Here is a 16,895-nt window from a genome sequence, read left to right on the forward strand (position 1 = left end):
CAAAGGGAGTCGTTAATGTTTTGTTTTTTTACTAGTTTTCTTTGAGGTAATTCCTCATTTCTGTATAAAATTTTGAGACGTCCTAGCAGGCACAGTGAGGGGGAGGTGTGCTGCTGATGTATGATTTATTTTCTCTAGGGGTGCACCACTTACTGGCGCTAATTTCTGATCTTATCTAGCTCAGCAAAGATCTAAAACTCAACCACTATCCTCTTCTGCTCTGAATTGAGAGGTTTGACTGACAGACCGGCCCACCAGGTCGTATCTGCGTGTTTCTAGTTAATAATAACACTATTGTTGTCGACAGTGGGGTTATCACAGCGACGTTCTTTCTATATTTACCAACATTTCAGACAAAACAAAAATGGTATCAGTCAAATAAGAATCAGCAGGTCAGGAATTTAAAAAATATGTAATGAGCAATCAGCCAGAAACTGCAATCGGTGTACCACTGATTTTGATGTTTTATCCACTTTTACTTTGTACTAAGCACTTCTTTCACTCCGTAGTCCCTGTCTCTGCGGATTCTCAACCGGTCAAACGGAGGACGTCATGATTCACTTTCCATATGATCAGATGGGATGACGTCTTACCACAGAACATTTAGCAGCCCTGGTCGGTTTGGGGGAAGTGTTTGTCTGAGCTGAAGTGGAATTAACTTTTTTCAGACTCCACAGGAAGCTGCTGATGTTGCTCATTTTCCTCTCTGCAGTCACAAAATGTGTTAAGGGTGACAATATTTTCTGAGAAGCCACAGGATGCCTTAATGAAGAATCGTCTTAAGTTACAGCCAATTTCAACAACGATAATGAAATTATTTTTGAAATTTTATGTAGATTAGGAACTGACATCTAACTTGTAAAGTTTGTGGTAAATATGTATTCATCTTTAAACAACTAGAGTCTTAAAACTCTCGCAGAGCTTCACAAGAACATCTTTAAATAGCCATAGAGTTTATTTAGACAGAGTTCACTGTTGGGGCCCAAACCTTCATTCACGAAGAGTAAAAAAGGCTATCCAAACCAACATATGTTAAAAAATGAATCATCTTTTTATTTTTCATATTTTTCTCTCCAACAAATATGTTTGTTTTCCAGACAAATTCCAAACTAAAGGCAGAATAATTTTTATCAACATTTATTGTCACATGTATCACAAAAACCTGACAGCTCAGCAGCTGAGTGAAACCTTTATTAACCTCAGTTACACTTTAATATTAGCTATTAAAGTGTACAACTGAATATATATTTTTTTCCTTTCAAGTGTTGTCACTCCCTGCTTAGTACAAGCAAAACCACTAAATTTAAACTCCTTTATCTGATTCGTGTCTGAGTTTTGCTTCTTCTGTCAGCATTTCTTCACCAGTATGACTTGGTTCTTGCTTCTGGCAGCATTTGCATAAGTTTGGGGATTTCATCAAAATTAAAATGGTATTATTTCTCTGATAATCCATTTGATCAATCTCAGAGCTCCTTGGCAAACCACTGTTTTGTTTTGTTTTTGTTTGCTTTTATGTTAATAAAAAGAACTCGATAAACATAAGCCTAACTACATTATTAGTCCACTCAAATGGCACAACTATTATGAATCACTTCCTCCTGTCTGCCACCTCTCTCTCAGCATGTGATCAAACTAGATGTGAAACTGTTTGCTGCAACAAGCAACCCTCAACCACCAGAGCAACACGGCGCCTCGGTCAGTGATCAGTATCTGTTTGAGAAAGTCCAACATGAAGTGGATTATTCTTTATCTCCTAACACTCTGCTTCCCTACGACCAGAGCTAGTGAGTATTCTGGGGTTTTGTACTGTGAACATCAGTTTAGTTGTTAATGTATCCATCCAGGCTTAGTGGTTCCTGTTGGAAAACATATTTTATTGTCTGAGTGATATTCAAATTGTTAGTCAGGTTTTTCTCGAACCTCTGGCTTATTCAGTTCTCATTTTTGTTTGCTGTTAAAAGTTCTGATTTCTTTACATTCTGTGTTCATTTTACAGACTGTAACCCTAACCATATTATCGAGGATTGCATAAACCAAAATCCTGTAACGTGGCAAAGGTAAATGATGCTGCTGATTTCATTGTTATGGGGTTGATTTTAAGCTCCTACTCTTGCGTCCTAACAGTTTTTTCCTTTTCTCTTTAATAAATTAAATGGGGGATATTATTTATTTTTCATTTCATAGCATAATCAAGTAACTTTGTTACCTTTAGTTGTTATAAAATGTTGTACACATCAAACATAACTTAAAAACGAAATTACTTGGCAATTTGATGCCTTGACATTGGGCCTCTGTCTCTTTACGAAAATCCTGCTCTTTCCAACAGTCTGCCTTCAGGAAGTCATTACATAGCTCCACTATCAACGTTTTTTACCATTGATTCACTGAGAAGTAGCTCTTATAATGAGCTCAGCAGATGTGCAGTTCCACCCGGTGTTTGCTAATTGTTGCTACAGCTAGTCTAATGGAGCTGTGTGGGGGAGGGTCTGGAGCTGTCTGGAAGCTCGGCTGGGGACTGAGCTTTGGGTAAAGAGGTTGTGTGTTGTATGAGCAGGTGTTCAGGCAACCCCAAATGGTTGCTATGGGAGATTAAAGGATTCCTCAAACATGCATGAAATAATTAAGGCAATATTCTGGGTATGTTTTTAATTAGGGGAATAACATTATAACATGATGTAGAGCTCAAAAAAGTCGAATTTGCAAAATGTCCCCCGCATTCCTTAAATATTGTTGTAAATATGTGCCTTTTTTGAAACATCTCCTGGTAGGTGCTATGACAATAATATTACGACGTGCAAACCAATTGGTCGTTCCCATGGGTTTGTTAATGTCGACAAGATCTCATCAGAACAGGTGAGGTGATCAGAGGTAAAACTTTTATCTGGGAAGCATCAACACATGAGAATTGATTGTTTTTTGTTTTGTTGTTTAGTTTTTTTTAGGGGAATAAACACATTTTAAGCATTTATTTCAGTTCATTTTAATGATTAGGGCTTACAGCTAACAAAGCCCCCAATGTTTAAGATAATTCTAACCAATAAAAAAGTTTTTTATTGCCGTTTATTGGTTGGTTTGATTGTTGGTTTTAGTGGTGGTCAACCTCAAAGTATGTGATTGTACCATACAGTACAATCACTGTACCATACACTGTTCCAAGTATTGCATGGAAGTGATCAACCTCTGGTTCTGCTGAGGTGTTAAGGAAGCCCATGTTGTTTTCAACTCGTCTTCATTGTTGGGTCTAGTGTCTCATCTTCCTCTTGACAGAACCCCATAGACTGTATTGGGCTCTGGTAAGGCCAGTATTCTGGTCACCATAATGGTTCTTTGGTACATTTGGTAGTGTGGGCAGGTGATAAATCCTGCTGAAAAATTAAATCAGCATCTCCATAACCATCATCAGCACAGAGAAGCAAGGGATGCTCTAAAACATCCTGCCAGATGACTTTGAACTTGATCAAAATCAGTGGACCACCACCATCAGATGACGAAGATGTTACACTCCTATTTGTGACAGTCGTCCCAGACTCTGTGACTTTGATTTCCTCATTGAAAACTTTACTTTCACATGAAAAGAGGAGTTTGGACCAGTGAGCAACATTCCAGTTCTTTGTTCTTCTCATCAGAGGTATCAGTGTTGTCTCTAGTCCTGGTGTTTAACAAACTGAATGTTGTAGCCCATGTCTTGGATAAATCGGTGTATACGGTGACTTTTAAACTCCTGACTCCAGAATCACTCGATGTCCTGTGAGTCTTTGCCAAACTCCTATTTCCTTCCTTCCTTGTGAACCTTTTTTTCTTTTCCATTAACATGGAAGGAGACAGAGCATGTTCAGCTGTGGTCACTGACACCAACCATGTCTTTATGGTTGGTGTCAGTGACCGTCTACTGAAAGTGTCCAGTCAGAGGTCTTCCTCATGATTATGAAGGTCACAACATTTCTGTAAATGTCCAATGTTCTGAGAAACTGAACGATGGGTTTCCATGAGATGTAAGTCATAATCATCAAAATGAACAGAATATGCATGAAAAGAAAACATACAGCTGAAACCAGAATTTTACATACACCAAATAAAAAGACATATACTAGTATATCTAAATAAAATTAAAATGTTGTGTAAAAGTGCAACATTTCATGCCAGTTACCTCAAAATTTAAACTCATATATTGTGGAAAATAATCACACACAGGGATGTATTCAATGTCTTTGTTACTTGTTATTTTGATAATTATTCAGATTAAGATTAACTTTATCTTGATTAATTATCATTGCAAAAAAGAAAAAACTAAGCTAAATACTGCTTTACAAATCACTAATTTACCAAAAAGGAATACCTTTGGCTTACAAACCCTAAAATTCAGTGTCCCAGAAAATTGGAATACTGTGAAAAAGGTAATTATTGGAATCTCACCAGCTAATAAACAGACAGACAGATTTCACATGGAAGGGAAGTTACAAACGGTCATTGCTGAAGAAGCTGGTTATTCAGAGTATTTTGTCCAAGAATACTAACAGAAAATTAACTGGAACAAAAAAGCATGGTATAAAAAAACTACACCAACAACAGAGAGGGCCGCAGCCTTGAGAATTGTCAAGTGAAATTCAGAAGAGCCATCACAACAGGAAAGTTGTCTAAACGGTTCATGCTTAGACTAATACTAAACATGAACTGAAAATGTACCATACAATGAATGGGCTTGACACATTCAGCTCCTCTTCTCTTCAACCTGAGCTGAGGAGAAAAGGAGCTGGACAGTTGAGCAATGGTTCAGAGTTCTGTTTTCAGATTAAAGTAAATTCTGCATTTCATTTGGTCTCAGAGACTGGAGGAAACCTGAAAAGGCAGAGAATCCATGTTACAATGTCATTTCTGGTTTTGGTCCACTGGCTTTTCTGAAGTCCACAGTCAATGCAGTCATCTACCAGGAACCTTTAGAGCTTTTCATGCTTCCAGTAGGACTTGGCTCCTGCCTACACTGCCAAACTTACCTAAAGTTGGTTCAGTAACCATGGTGTTTCTGTTTGTCATTGGTCAGCAAACTCCCCTATAGAAAATCTATTGCTGGAAGGGGAACAAGAGACACCAAAACCCAACAAGGCAGATGACCTGAAAGCGTCATACCAACCTGCAGAATGCCACAGACTGGTCGCCTCTATGCCAAGGAGCATTGATGAAATAATTCATGCAACCAAGTATTGATTGCATAGAAACACACATTTTCATTTTAAATAAATAAAAGCTTGAAATATGTTACTCTGTGTACGCAATCTCTATAAAATGACCTTTTGACCTCAGTAGAGACCAGACATTTACATATACTAAAAAAAGACACATTTTCATCTCTCTGTCTGAAGTTAACTCAAGCCACTCCTTGATTCTTTTCTTTTTGGTCAGTTAGGAAGCAAAATTATTTCCATTTCCTAAAAACCCCTATATTGAGAATTATGTCAGGGAATTATTTTTTAGCTTCTTCAAAATACAAAAACGTATTCATTAATTTCCTCAGTATTTGTTAACATTGCCTTTAAGCTTTATGACTTCGGTCAACAGTTTTGGGTTTCCAAGCTTCTCTCTGTAGCTTGCTGGAGTTCTGGTCCATTCCAGATAGAGAGGCTGGAACACAGTCCGGTCGCTGTGGTAGCACACACCTCTTCAGATCTACCTACAAATTCTCTCAAGGATTGACATCAGAGCTCTATCATGGCCAAGCCAAAACACTGACCCTGTTGACCTGAAGCGACTTTCTAAACACTTTGGCTGAATGCTGAGGGTTACTGTCCATTTGGAAAATCAATCTGTGGTCAACTTTAACTTCATGGTTGATATCTTTCAATGTTTCTTCAGTGTTTCCACATAATCCTCTTTCATCTTCATATTTTATGAAGTGAACCAGTTCCTCCTGCAGCAAAGCAGCACCATAATATCATGTGTTCACCTTTTCCCTCCAAATGTAACGATGGTCATTACAGCCAAACAGTTCCACCTTAGTTTCATCAGACTACAGGACATGTCTCTAAAAGTTCAGTCATTTGTTCTTGTGGGAATTTACAACCCGCAATCTGCTCTTTTTGTGTTTCTTCTGGAGTAATGGCTTCCTCCTTGTTGAGTGGCCATTCAGCTCATGTAGTCTCTGTCATATCAGCTTCAGTCAGAATCTTCACAAGGTCCTGGACTTTTGTTCTGGAGTTAAGCTACAGATTTTGGACAAAACATGGTCATCTCTGGAACGCAGAACCAATTTCCTTCCTGAGTGTGATGATGGTTGGATATTCACATCATGACTATTTTTGCTCAGAATTGTTTAATCAGGTGAATGCAGCATCTTCAACTATCTGGAAATTGATGAACCAGACTTGTGCAGCTTCACACGTCTCTTCATGAAATCTTGGGTGATTTCCTTTGACTTTCCTGTTGTGTTAAAAGTAAGCAGTCCAATTAACTCAAATGTGTCAGTTAAGCTATCAGAGGTTACCAAAGCCATGACATCATCGTCTTGGTTTTCCCTCATTATTTAAAGAGAAGATCTAAAACAAGAGTGTTAACTTTGGACAGAGTTCACAGACAAAAATGTGTATCTTTTTATTTGGTGTAAATCATTTCATTTCAACTGTATAACCGTGTTGGCTCTTCAAAATACAAGTTTCTCTTGTTGAATTGAATTAATAAACTAAATTAATCTTTTGACATTTACAGGATTAATGTGTGTCCTGTGTTTATGTTTATAAACTGTGTTCAAAGTTTAATTGAACTAGGACATAGTAAATCATTAGATTACATTTACAGGACATGTTGTGAAACATAACTGGTTTTAACTGAATAAAATCCTTCTGGTTTTAAGGCTGAAGTGAGCCCCACATCCAATCACGAGGTTCGAATCCCATCATCAGCTCTTCAGAGAATTAGAACACAGTCAGAGGAAACCGTCCAGGTGGTTTCCTCGGTGATCAACAGCAGATTCTTTCAGGTGTGATTCTCTGAACAAACAAGTGTAATGTTCTTTACACATTAAGCTGGAAGTCCAGGTGGCTCTTTCCTTCAGGCTCATTTGCATTAATTTCCATTGTGAATTTTTTTATAGTACACAACAGAGACTGTAGAAGCCGTTTTGAGAGGAATACTAGTTTTAAAAGAGTTCAATTATGTCTCCTTGTTGCAGCAAACTCCTCGGACAAGAGGAAGAATCATAATTCCCCAGCCGACTGTCAGAGTCGAGGAAACTGTTTTAGGAGGGCTGGTTCTGTTTGTGAAAGTTGGAAGCCAGCCAGTCAGCGATCTTATCGAGCCAGTCCAGTTAATCTTTTACCACCAGGAGAAGGTAACTAAATAAATACAATGACAAACACTTAAAAAACAAGAATTTTCATTCATTTTGATTCCCTTTCTATGTTTCAGGAGAAAAATGGAACATGTGTGTTTTGGAACGAGGATGAAACAGGTGCAATATGGATGCAAACAATTTTTCTACTCTTAAATGAAAGCATCAAGTCAGGACTTACATGTTTGTTTTTCTGCTTTCATTAGTGTGGAGCACTGATGGCTGCAATACCACTAAAACTGAAGATAAATTTATCTGCAGCTGCAACCATCTGAGCTTTTTTGCTGTGCTTGTGGTAAATTATGTTTTTCTGTCACATAATCTAGTCCATGTAGTGTCTTCTAAAACTATTAACATTTTGTCATATTAACCTAAAACTTAAATATTTTTAGGGGATTCTTTCACAACAGGCCAAAACATAAACTAGTGCACAATTGTAAATTGACAGCAGTATCTTCGATGGTTTTCAAATCTTTATCAAAGACATATCTGGAAAATCCCTTTGCATTTACATTCTGCCCCAAGTGTTTGAAAAACATTTGCTGCAGTTCCTGCACTGATTAAACACACTGATCAGATTTAGCTGTGAATAGCTTAGCATATCTGAGGTGAAAGGCAGAAACAGCAAACAAAATGTCTCCTCAGGATTGGTATGAAATGCATTTCAGATAAACTTTATTTTTTCTGTATAGAATCCAGACGTGAAGGTGGATGAGGATCATGCTGAGGCTCTCAGCTACATCACCTACGTTGGATCAGCGCTCTCTGCCTTCTTTGCTTTCATCAGCATGTTCATCTTTGTTGGTCTGCAGTAAGTTTTTACTTTTTCTTGAACTTTTTTTATTAATGGGATTGACATAGTTTGTATTATAAGACTGTCCAATTTTTTGACTTGACGGGATTAAAAAAATAAATCTTGTCATAATCTGTCTTTACACATTAACTTTTAAATTGATAATAATGAAATATTCAGTGGCATTTAATTTTCAATGGGTTTCTTTATTCAACAAACTGAACAGAGAATCCAAATCAAGCAGATGAATACACGTAGCTGCTTTTCCACAGTGACGACTAGCTATGGCCCCAGTAACTACATATGAACATTAAAATCAAACAATTGAATTATGAATGATTCCCCTGCTGTGGCCTGAATGCACACCAACTTGAATTGCATACCTGCTTATGCGTAATCAAACTTATAGATGTTTTTATGTTGATCTGGAAGCTGAAGCCCTGCTCTTCCTCCACCCTGAAGACTGGAATTACAAGCACCACTTTAGCCAAAGTTTTCAAATCGGAGGATATTTCTCCAACTGAAGACATCAGAAGACAAAAAGACTCTATGATCAAGAAGTTTCTGTTATTCTGAAATCCCTCACTTTTAGCAGAAGGTGCTGCACCAGACAAAGAGTCTTTTCCACAACTCTTCAAATGTCAGCTACCGGATAGCATTTAGTTAAGTGTCCTGGTCAGAGAAGATACTCAGATAATTTTTTTATTATTATTTAATAATAACATTATTATTATTAAAGTTGAAAATATTTACGCATTTGCTGCACCAAGTGGTCAGGTGAGTAAATTCTGATCTGGCAAAATGGCAGATGGCCTTTGGATTTTTTTTGTTAACATTGAAAAGAACAAGGATGGAGAATATTCCAATATTCATATTTATTTACAAAGAAAAACTTTATTACTCTTCTTATATTTAATATTTAAAATGTCTAAAGTGGGAGTAATGTGGAACTGAAGTTAAATTCTTTGTGTTGCACAAACTCGGTAATAATAAGGCTGATTATGAGAATTGTGAACCTCCACAAGTGGTTTTCATGGGTGGAAGTGCCACATACCACAACCAATTATGTACAAGTATGAATGTCATGAAAGCCCTCAGCCATCATAGTGTTCTGTTATTAGTCCTGTGACCCGGAGAGGAGAGGAGAGGAGAGGAGAGGAGAGGAGAGGAGAGGAGAGGAGAGGAGAGGAGAGGAGAGGAGAGGAGAGGAGAGGAGAGGAGAGGAGAGGAGAGGAGAGGAGAGGAGAGGAGAGGAGAGGAGAGGAGAGGAGAGGAGAGGAGAGGAGAGGAGAGGAGAGGAGAGGAGAGGAGAGGAGAGGAGAGGAGAGGAGAGGAGAGGAGAGGAGAGGAGAGGAGAGGAGAGGACGCGAGTGTTCAAATCAACCACAAAACCAAAACAAATAAGGTCCAGAGATTGGTTGAAGATGATAGCGTTTTTACCCAGAGAGACGCACATCCTGTGCTGAAAAAGCTGTAAAACCACACTACAAAAAAGAAGCCATTACTCAAAAAAAAAAAAAAAAAACATTCAGAGGGAATATTGAAACGTCTCGCAACTTAAAAGACTTGGCATAAATGGGCTTTTTAAATGGACAGTAACCTTGAGCATACCACCAAATCAGTTACGAGGATGCTGAAGGACATCTTTGTACTGGTAGAAAAGTGTGTTGTCTCACTTTAATTGTGTCCTTGGACAAGACACTTAACCTGCTTTTCTGCTGCTGTTGGTCATTCAGTCTCTTGTTTTGGCAGCTGAACATTATTCTGTACCAGGGCAGCTCACTACTGTCAGTGTGTGAATGTATGTATGAATGGGTTATTGACTGATTATAGCATGAAGCCCTTCAGACCTGATAAAGCACTATACAAGTACCGACTATTCAGTTTCAGAAACTATTACAGACACAAATTCAATGGGATTATTGTAGAGCAGAAGAAAATGATTGTCTAATCTATTTTTAGTGTGATCTGAATTCCTTCATTTCCCGCAATCTGAATGGATACTAGCATTCAGATTGACAGACGTCTTTCAGTAGCAAGTTTTGATGAGCTAGTTAGGTGCCTAACCTCGTATCTCCTCCACCAGAGCAGCCACAGAGAGGCAGCCTAGATGTTGTGCATCCTTGCAAATCTCAACATGACGTTATATACAAAATAGTTCCATGTGAACACTGTTTCCCACTTAGCAGTTTACTTTGTGACACAGAGCATGCGTATGTGGTTGCAAATGTTCCTTTGCACAGACATGTCTGGTGGATGTCAAACAAATATGATGGATGTTATAAAAAGAACATACATTTGATCAGATATGTGATCTTTATACAATTTTATGCTGTTCAGATCAAGGTCAGCACTGGAAATCGATTAGCAGTGATGGATGAGAAACTACGTGTGTCTTATATGTTCTTTCAGCTTAAAAAAACAAACACTAGCCACAGATTGTAACACCCATTGCAGCATTTGTTGTGTAGAGGCAGAGTTATTCTTGTATTATAGGAGACGTTTGTCGCACACAATCATGAGGTTCTGACAGTGGTGGAAAAAGTACTCAAAAAATGTACTTAAGTAAAAGTACAAATACACAGACAAAAATGTACTCAAGCAAAAGTAAAATTACCACTTTAACATTTGTACTTAAGTAAAAGTAAAAAAGTACTGGCTTTTAAAAATGCTTAAGTATTAAAAGTAAAAGTACTTGCTAAATAATACCTAATCGCTGTTATCATTAAGTGTACCGATCGTATTTAATTTTAATACATTAGAAATGTGCCATTTTAATGAACAATGCCACAGATAAAGCATGTTTTTATTGTCTTTACTCTGTAACATAGTTTAGACTTAGATATGTGATTCTATGCATTATAATTTCAGGGATGGAAACATCTGGTCTCCTGTCCTAACATAACATGAACTTCACTTTTTTTGCCACTAGTGTCATTTCTAGAATGACACAAGTCATTCTAGACTAGTCTAGAATGACACTAGACTAGTGTCATTATATAGACACTAGTCTATATAAGGGGATGGAAAGAAGGTGGATGGGGGAGGACATGGAACCAAGCAGTCATGTAGCAGAGTTGTAGTCAAGACCACCTAACCCAAGACCAAGACCAGCACCCCGCGCTACGTGACACAAAAAAATAAAGTTTTACCTATCAAAATTGCTTCTCAATCGATCTGAAAGATCCACATTCCCATAAAATACCTAGATATTAAAGCTGATGTGAATTTAATCAGTAAATATCCGTCCAGAAGAATCGGATCGTTCTTAAATGACATATTACTCTACTATATTGCACTTTGGTCACAGCGTTGTCCCATAAATGTGACACCTCAGTCAACACCTCCACACAATAATTCAGCACATGAGTGACAACTTTTTTTCATCACAGATGCAACATATGTCTCTCTGTACAGCTAACTTAGCTAGCATCACGTCCAAAGATCTTACCTTTCTTTAAGCTTTCCTTCCAAGTGACGCTAAAAGTTGGACGAAGTTCCACCGTCTGTGAAAGCGAAGCGCTGCTGATTTTACATGTCGCCATATGATTTATGCAGCGCTATTATATTACTGACGATTAGACAGACATCTTCTCCCGCTCAGAGGAAACCACTGCGCATGTCTAGAGCCCCGCGTGCGAGTAAAGGGGGAGGCGATGGGTGACAACAGACACTAAGTCACGTTATTGCTTGGATTTTACGGCGCCACCTTAAGTCCCTGAACTTCACATTTTAACTAAAAAATAGAGCAACGCGACTTGGATGTAACGAGTAACGAGACAGTTTTGTAGAAATGTAGAAAGTACAGATACTTACTGTAAAATGTAGTGGAGTAAAAGTAGAAAGAAATTATTAAATCTACTTAAGTAAAGTACAGATACACGAAAATTGTACTTAAGTACAGTAACGAAGTACTTGTACTTCGTTACTGTACTTAAGTACTTGTACTTCGTTACTTCCCTCCACTGGGTTCTGATTGGGTTTTTCTCATATTTTTATGGAGTCTTTGAATCATAAGAGGGATCTCACACTTGAAGAAAGACACAGTAGATCTAAAGTGACTGATAGAGATAGGCAATGTAAAAATCAAGAAAATATGCTTTACTTTAAACTGTCTAATAATTTTAGACCTTTACTGTCAGTGGGTCATTCTCACAACACCAAAATACTTTACACTCTCTGTTCTCAAAATCTATTTCTCACAGGAAGATGAGTCACATTGAACAATCTCCTTTCACAATTTCCTTGGTAAATAATAATCACCTTATTTGGAACTGAGCACCAAATGTCAACATCACAATAATTTAAAAAGTCAAAGTAACATTCACACAAACTTGATGTTTTGAGATTGCTTTAGTCTTGGCACTTGTTGAATTAGCTGTTAGCTTCAGCCTCCTGGTATAATCAATAAGGACATAGACTAACTAAAGGCACCAAGAGAAAAATCTACTGTAGATAAACTAAAAATCTTTCAAAAGAAAATTACTAAAGAACTCTAGAACAATTCACTTAAATCACCACAGAAGAGCCCACCTACTGCTGGAACAAAACAAAAATTCCTCAAATGACTGGTTTCATTTTTTGTTTAGTTTGAGTGCCAACAGAAATATGGCAGGAGTTCAGAGAAATTGTGGGAGTCCTGGAGACTCACAAGAAGATTTGCAACATCTTTGGGTCAAAAACTGTGGAATACATGGAAATGACCCAGTCAATTGTCACAGGTTACTGTGGTGTTTGGTTCAGAGAACTCTTCTTGGGACTTCAAAGGATGTTCTAGATAAAACTTTAAAGGTTTACTCCCTGAATCATGAGTAATTGACCAACTCCAATCATTTGTTTTGTTGCATTGCACAGCAAGACATCAAGGTGAACTGTAGTCATGCAGGAAATGTCAGAGTTGGCAAATATTCTTTGCATCTGCATTATAAAACTAACAACACATTTCTGGGTGCACAGATACGTAAAGCCTCCATGTATGAAGGCCTCAGTCCTCTACACAGACATCACAGGCTACATGTCTTATCACTTTATCACAACGCACTTTTCTGTCTAGTCACTAGCAAATAAAGGCCACTAGACCCAAAAATATCCTTTATAAGAAAAAAGCAAACAATGCTTTTCTGTCGTGTCTTCCTTAGTCGACGACGTTCAGAGAAGGCCCTCAACATCCACATGCAGCTAACGGGGGCGTTGTTGTGCCTCCACCTCGGCTTCCTGAGCAGCAGTTTCTGGACTTTTCTGCTAGATGAGAACAAGTACAACTGGGTTTGTGGAGGTCTGGGTCTCTTCCTGCACTGGTCTTTGCTGGCCACAATCACCTGGTTGGCCCTGGAAGGATTCCACCTTTACCTTCTCCTCATCCGAGTCTTTAACATCTACGTCAGAAGATACTTGCTCAAACTCTGCCTGGTGGGATGGGGTGAGTTTGGGACTCTGGTTGGGAGCGTGAAGCTAATTGCTACAAAAAATTATCAAATTTGTATAGTCACTGTTTAGATTAACCTCTAAACAGTGACTAGATTAGGTTTTGTTTTTGACCTTGATTCTAACGATACCTGTGATTTGTCCTTCTTGTTTTCTCATCAGGCTTTCCTACCCTTGTTGCGGTAATTTGTGGGCCTTTAGGTGTCTATGGCAGATACTCTCTGGAAATGAGGGATTCCAACAACCAAAAATCAGAAATGTAAGACATTTCCATGAGTTAAGATGTGCAACCAAGTCAGTCAATGAAATTCCTTAATGACCACAGTCTCTGTTGGTTACTTCTTGATGAACAGATGCTGGATGAACAGTGGCTTCCCTCAGACAAAGTTGGTCATGTACATCACTGTGGCTTTTCTTTGCCTGGTGGTGCTGTATAATTCCTGCATGCTGTTGTTGGTGGTGTTTAAAATGCGGGAGTTACGACGTGGCAGAGGAGACCGTGAGTCCAGTGACTGGAAGAAGATGAGCAAGGAGAATGAGTCCAGGTTATGGAAGGACGGTGCCACAGTTCTCGGCCTCAGCTGTGTACTGGGGTTGCCATGGGGACTAGCCAGCCTCACCTATGTTACCTTAGCTGGAATCTACTTGTTCACCATCTTTAACTCTCTGCAAGGTCAGTCAGTATATGCGACACTAAATATTGGTATCCATTGATAGGTGTTGATTCACCTGAATGATTTACTGGATCTTTTGTCTGTTCAGGTCTATTTATGTTCCTGTGGTCAGTGGCTTTATCATGCAAGTCTCGATCAGAAAACAACTCTTCAGTCCGAGATCCTTCCACCCAGAAAATGATGACAACCAGCTTCAATAACTGAATCACTGATTGTTGCTGTATAAACAGCACCTATATTAGGTGTTGGCTGTCTATTGGATCTCTTTTGTATTCTTTATAATTTTACAAACAATGAGTCTTTTTGCTAATGTTAGACTTTTCTATAAGATGTCTTTAAAAAGATAGTGCTCCACAAATGTTATGTTCTTTGCATGTATTTATTGTTCAGATTTTATGTCTATTAAATATATCAGGAAATACAAAAATATGTCAATGTCTATGTTCATCCAAAGTTTTTCACTTTACCTGAAAAGCCCAGTCAAACTGTTAGGACAGCTGTGGTTTGGCTTCTGTGTTGCTGTTTGTTCAGTTCATACAACCATCCACCAGAGGGAGCCAGGAGATTTCTGCTTAACAGGGAACCTGCTAAGCTAATTACATGCACCTGCAAATTCTCAGCTACATCAACCAGAGCTGATAAGGAGCCGATTGCCAATAATCTGATGCCTGAGTCTTAGCTTTACATTGTACTCTGGGCCTCCCAGTTATTGGTCTTTTTATGTTCCCTGAACTAGTGATGGGCAAATGAAGATTCATGAAGCAATGAAGCTTTCAACCCTTTGCTTTGCAAAAAGGTTCATTACTCGATGCTTCATTCATCACTCACTAATGACATCTGCTGGTGAAACTAACAGCCTTGTCACTCAGTTGAATCATGCTTCCAAACATTAGTAAATGCATTATTGTCACAAAGTTTTTATCAAACTTATGTTTAGTAACAAGATCATCAATTAAATCAGATTTAATTGTCATGTTTTAATTATTAAAATGATTTGTAGCCGGTCTAGGTCCTGGCTGAACGTCAGTGGTTGTGTTGGGTTTTCTTTTATGTCAGACACTGATTAGCAATAAAGACATTTGATGTTTTAGTGTGTTGGGAGGGGAGTGCTTGTTGGGGCATTTGCTTTTTCTTGGATTTCTAATTGGCTCTGATCCCTTATATTTAGCTACATGCAGACTTTTAGTCTTGCAACAGCATTAAATCTGTTTCTGCTGTGCAAGATTGATACCTTTGCTAATCAGAAATGTGAAATTTCCAGAAGGTGTGAAATTGGGAGGCGGAGGGGTTAATTAATTTTATTTAAGAAGAATTTTATTGTGAGCGATCATCTCAAAGTATTCCCAGATGTCAGAGACTTTCCTCATGCTGGCTCCATTTCAGTCAATCAGTCCAGCTCCTTTGTGTATCACATTTCAGCAACAATGCAGTTCAAAGAGTTTTACATGATAAAATAAGAAAATATAAAGTCATATAAAACCACCATAATTGACAATTGAGAAAACCAGTAACAAACATTACATTTTTATGAATGCCATCATCAAAATCATCAATACACATCAAATATGTTGGTCAATGTTCCTTTTATTTTGGCCACTGAAGACAAATATTTTCCTCTGATGCGCGACCAAATGACCTACAGCAACCCATGAAGCAGCATGGCTCATCACGCTATTATTTTGAAAACCGACACGCAAAATGAAGCAGTCATGTGTCTCAGGTGATGCGAGGCGTCGGTTTTCAGCAAGACGACACAAGCATCGAAGCAGGACTTCATCTGACATGCTCCCTTTTTACACGGTACACGCCTCGAAGTCTGGATTCAGATGTCCCATCTCTACTCTGAGCTTTTAGGATTTTTTTTTTTACTTAATCTATGATCTCCTTTAAGGGCGTTTTCTGCAACAATCTGGATTCTAGTGATGGTGAGATGAAGCTTCCTGAAGCACTGAGGCATTCCATCCAATAGTTTGACTCATGAGCTGATGCACCACGGTGCTTCATTTGATCTGCTGCGACATCAAGTGGAAAATATAGTAAAATAGGCAAAGTGAAAATAACTTGAAGCCTTACAATAAATAAATAAGTAAATTATGTTCATGACTCTGATACATAAATTCTGATTACAGTCTTAATCTGTTCATATGAAACAATGGCTGGATGAAAAAAAGAAAACGGGAAACAAATGGGGGGCGGGGGGAAGAGAGTTGTGACTGATTTGTTACTCCAACCAAGCTATGTCACAGGGGACAAAATTACATTATTTACTTAAGAATAAAAAATTTTATTTTGCTTGAATCTATGTGATTTCTCTGTTTTCAGATGATTCCATCTGCTACAGAAAATACCCATGCTCACAGAGCAAGGATGAAGCAAGAAACACATCAGCTGGCTTGTGGAAGATGGGATAAAACATTTTATCACTTTCCAAATATTCCAGTGGATGTATTCTGTCTGACCTTTGCATCCTTAAATGACTTGGCTGAGCTTGACCAACCTGGTTAGTGCCTTTCTGCAGAGCTCAATAAACCCTGAGCACACGACACTTATCCTTATCCTTTTAAAACATTAGAAATTATTACACAGGATCCACTGAGTTGGTTTTTTGACATTATTGGTGATGGTTTAATAATGCTGTGGGAAACAATTTGGCAAGATTAAAATGTTGCCAGACCTGGGAAAGTTG

The 16,895-nt window shown here is 38.2% G+C and overlaps 1 protein-coding gene across 1 annotated transcript; it reads left to right on the forward strand.

Moving 5' to 3' along the window:
* The first annotated feature begins 1,628 nt into the window (after positions 1-1,628).
* Positions 1,629-15,235, forward strand: LOC103462232 (adhesion G protein-coupled receptor G3). Its single transcript, XM_008404890.3, has 12 exons — positions 1,629-1,784; positions 1,997-2,057; positions 2,769-2,853; positions 6,842-6,967; positions 7,160-7,318; positions 7,396-7,438; positions 7,525-7,613; positions 8,011-8,129; positions 13,250-13,530; positions 13,698-13,794; positions 13,889-14,208; positions 14,298-15,235. The coding sequence occupies exons 1-12, from the start codon at positions 1,730-1,732 to the stop codon at positions 14,411-14,413; spliced, it is 1,551 nt and encodes a 516-aa protein (XP_008403112.2). The 5' UTR covers positions 1,629-1,729; the 3' UTR covers positions 14,414-15,235.
* Positions 15,236-16,895: the final 1,660 nt, after the last annotated feature.

Source organism: Poecilia reticulata, chromosome 3 (genome assembly GCF_904066995.2).
Source record: "Poecilia reticulata chromosome 3, P_reticulata-male-v2, whole genome shotgun sequence".
In the NCBI taxonomy this organism is placed as follows: domain Eukaryota; kingdom Metazoa; phylum Chordata; class Actinopteri; order Cyprinodontiformes; family Poeciliidae; genus Poecilia; species Poecilia reticulata.

Coding starts and splice junctions, on each gene's coding strand:
- LOC103462232 (XM_008404890.3), top strand. CDS start 1,730: ATGAAGTGGATTATTCTTTATCTCCTAACACTCTGCTTCCCTACGACC. Junction 2,058..2,768: donor AATCCTGTAACGTGGCAAAG/GTAAATGATGCT, acceptor ATCTCCTGGTAG/GTGCTATGACAATAATATTA. Junction 7,439..7,524: donor TTGGAACGAGGATGAAACAG/GTGCAATATGGA, acceptor TGCTTTCATTAG/TGTGGAGCACTGATGGCTGC.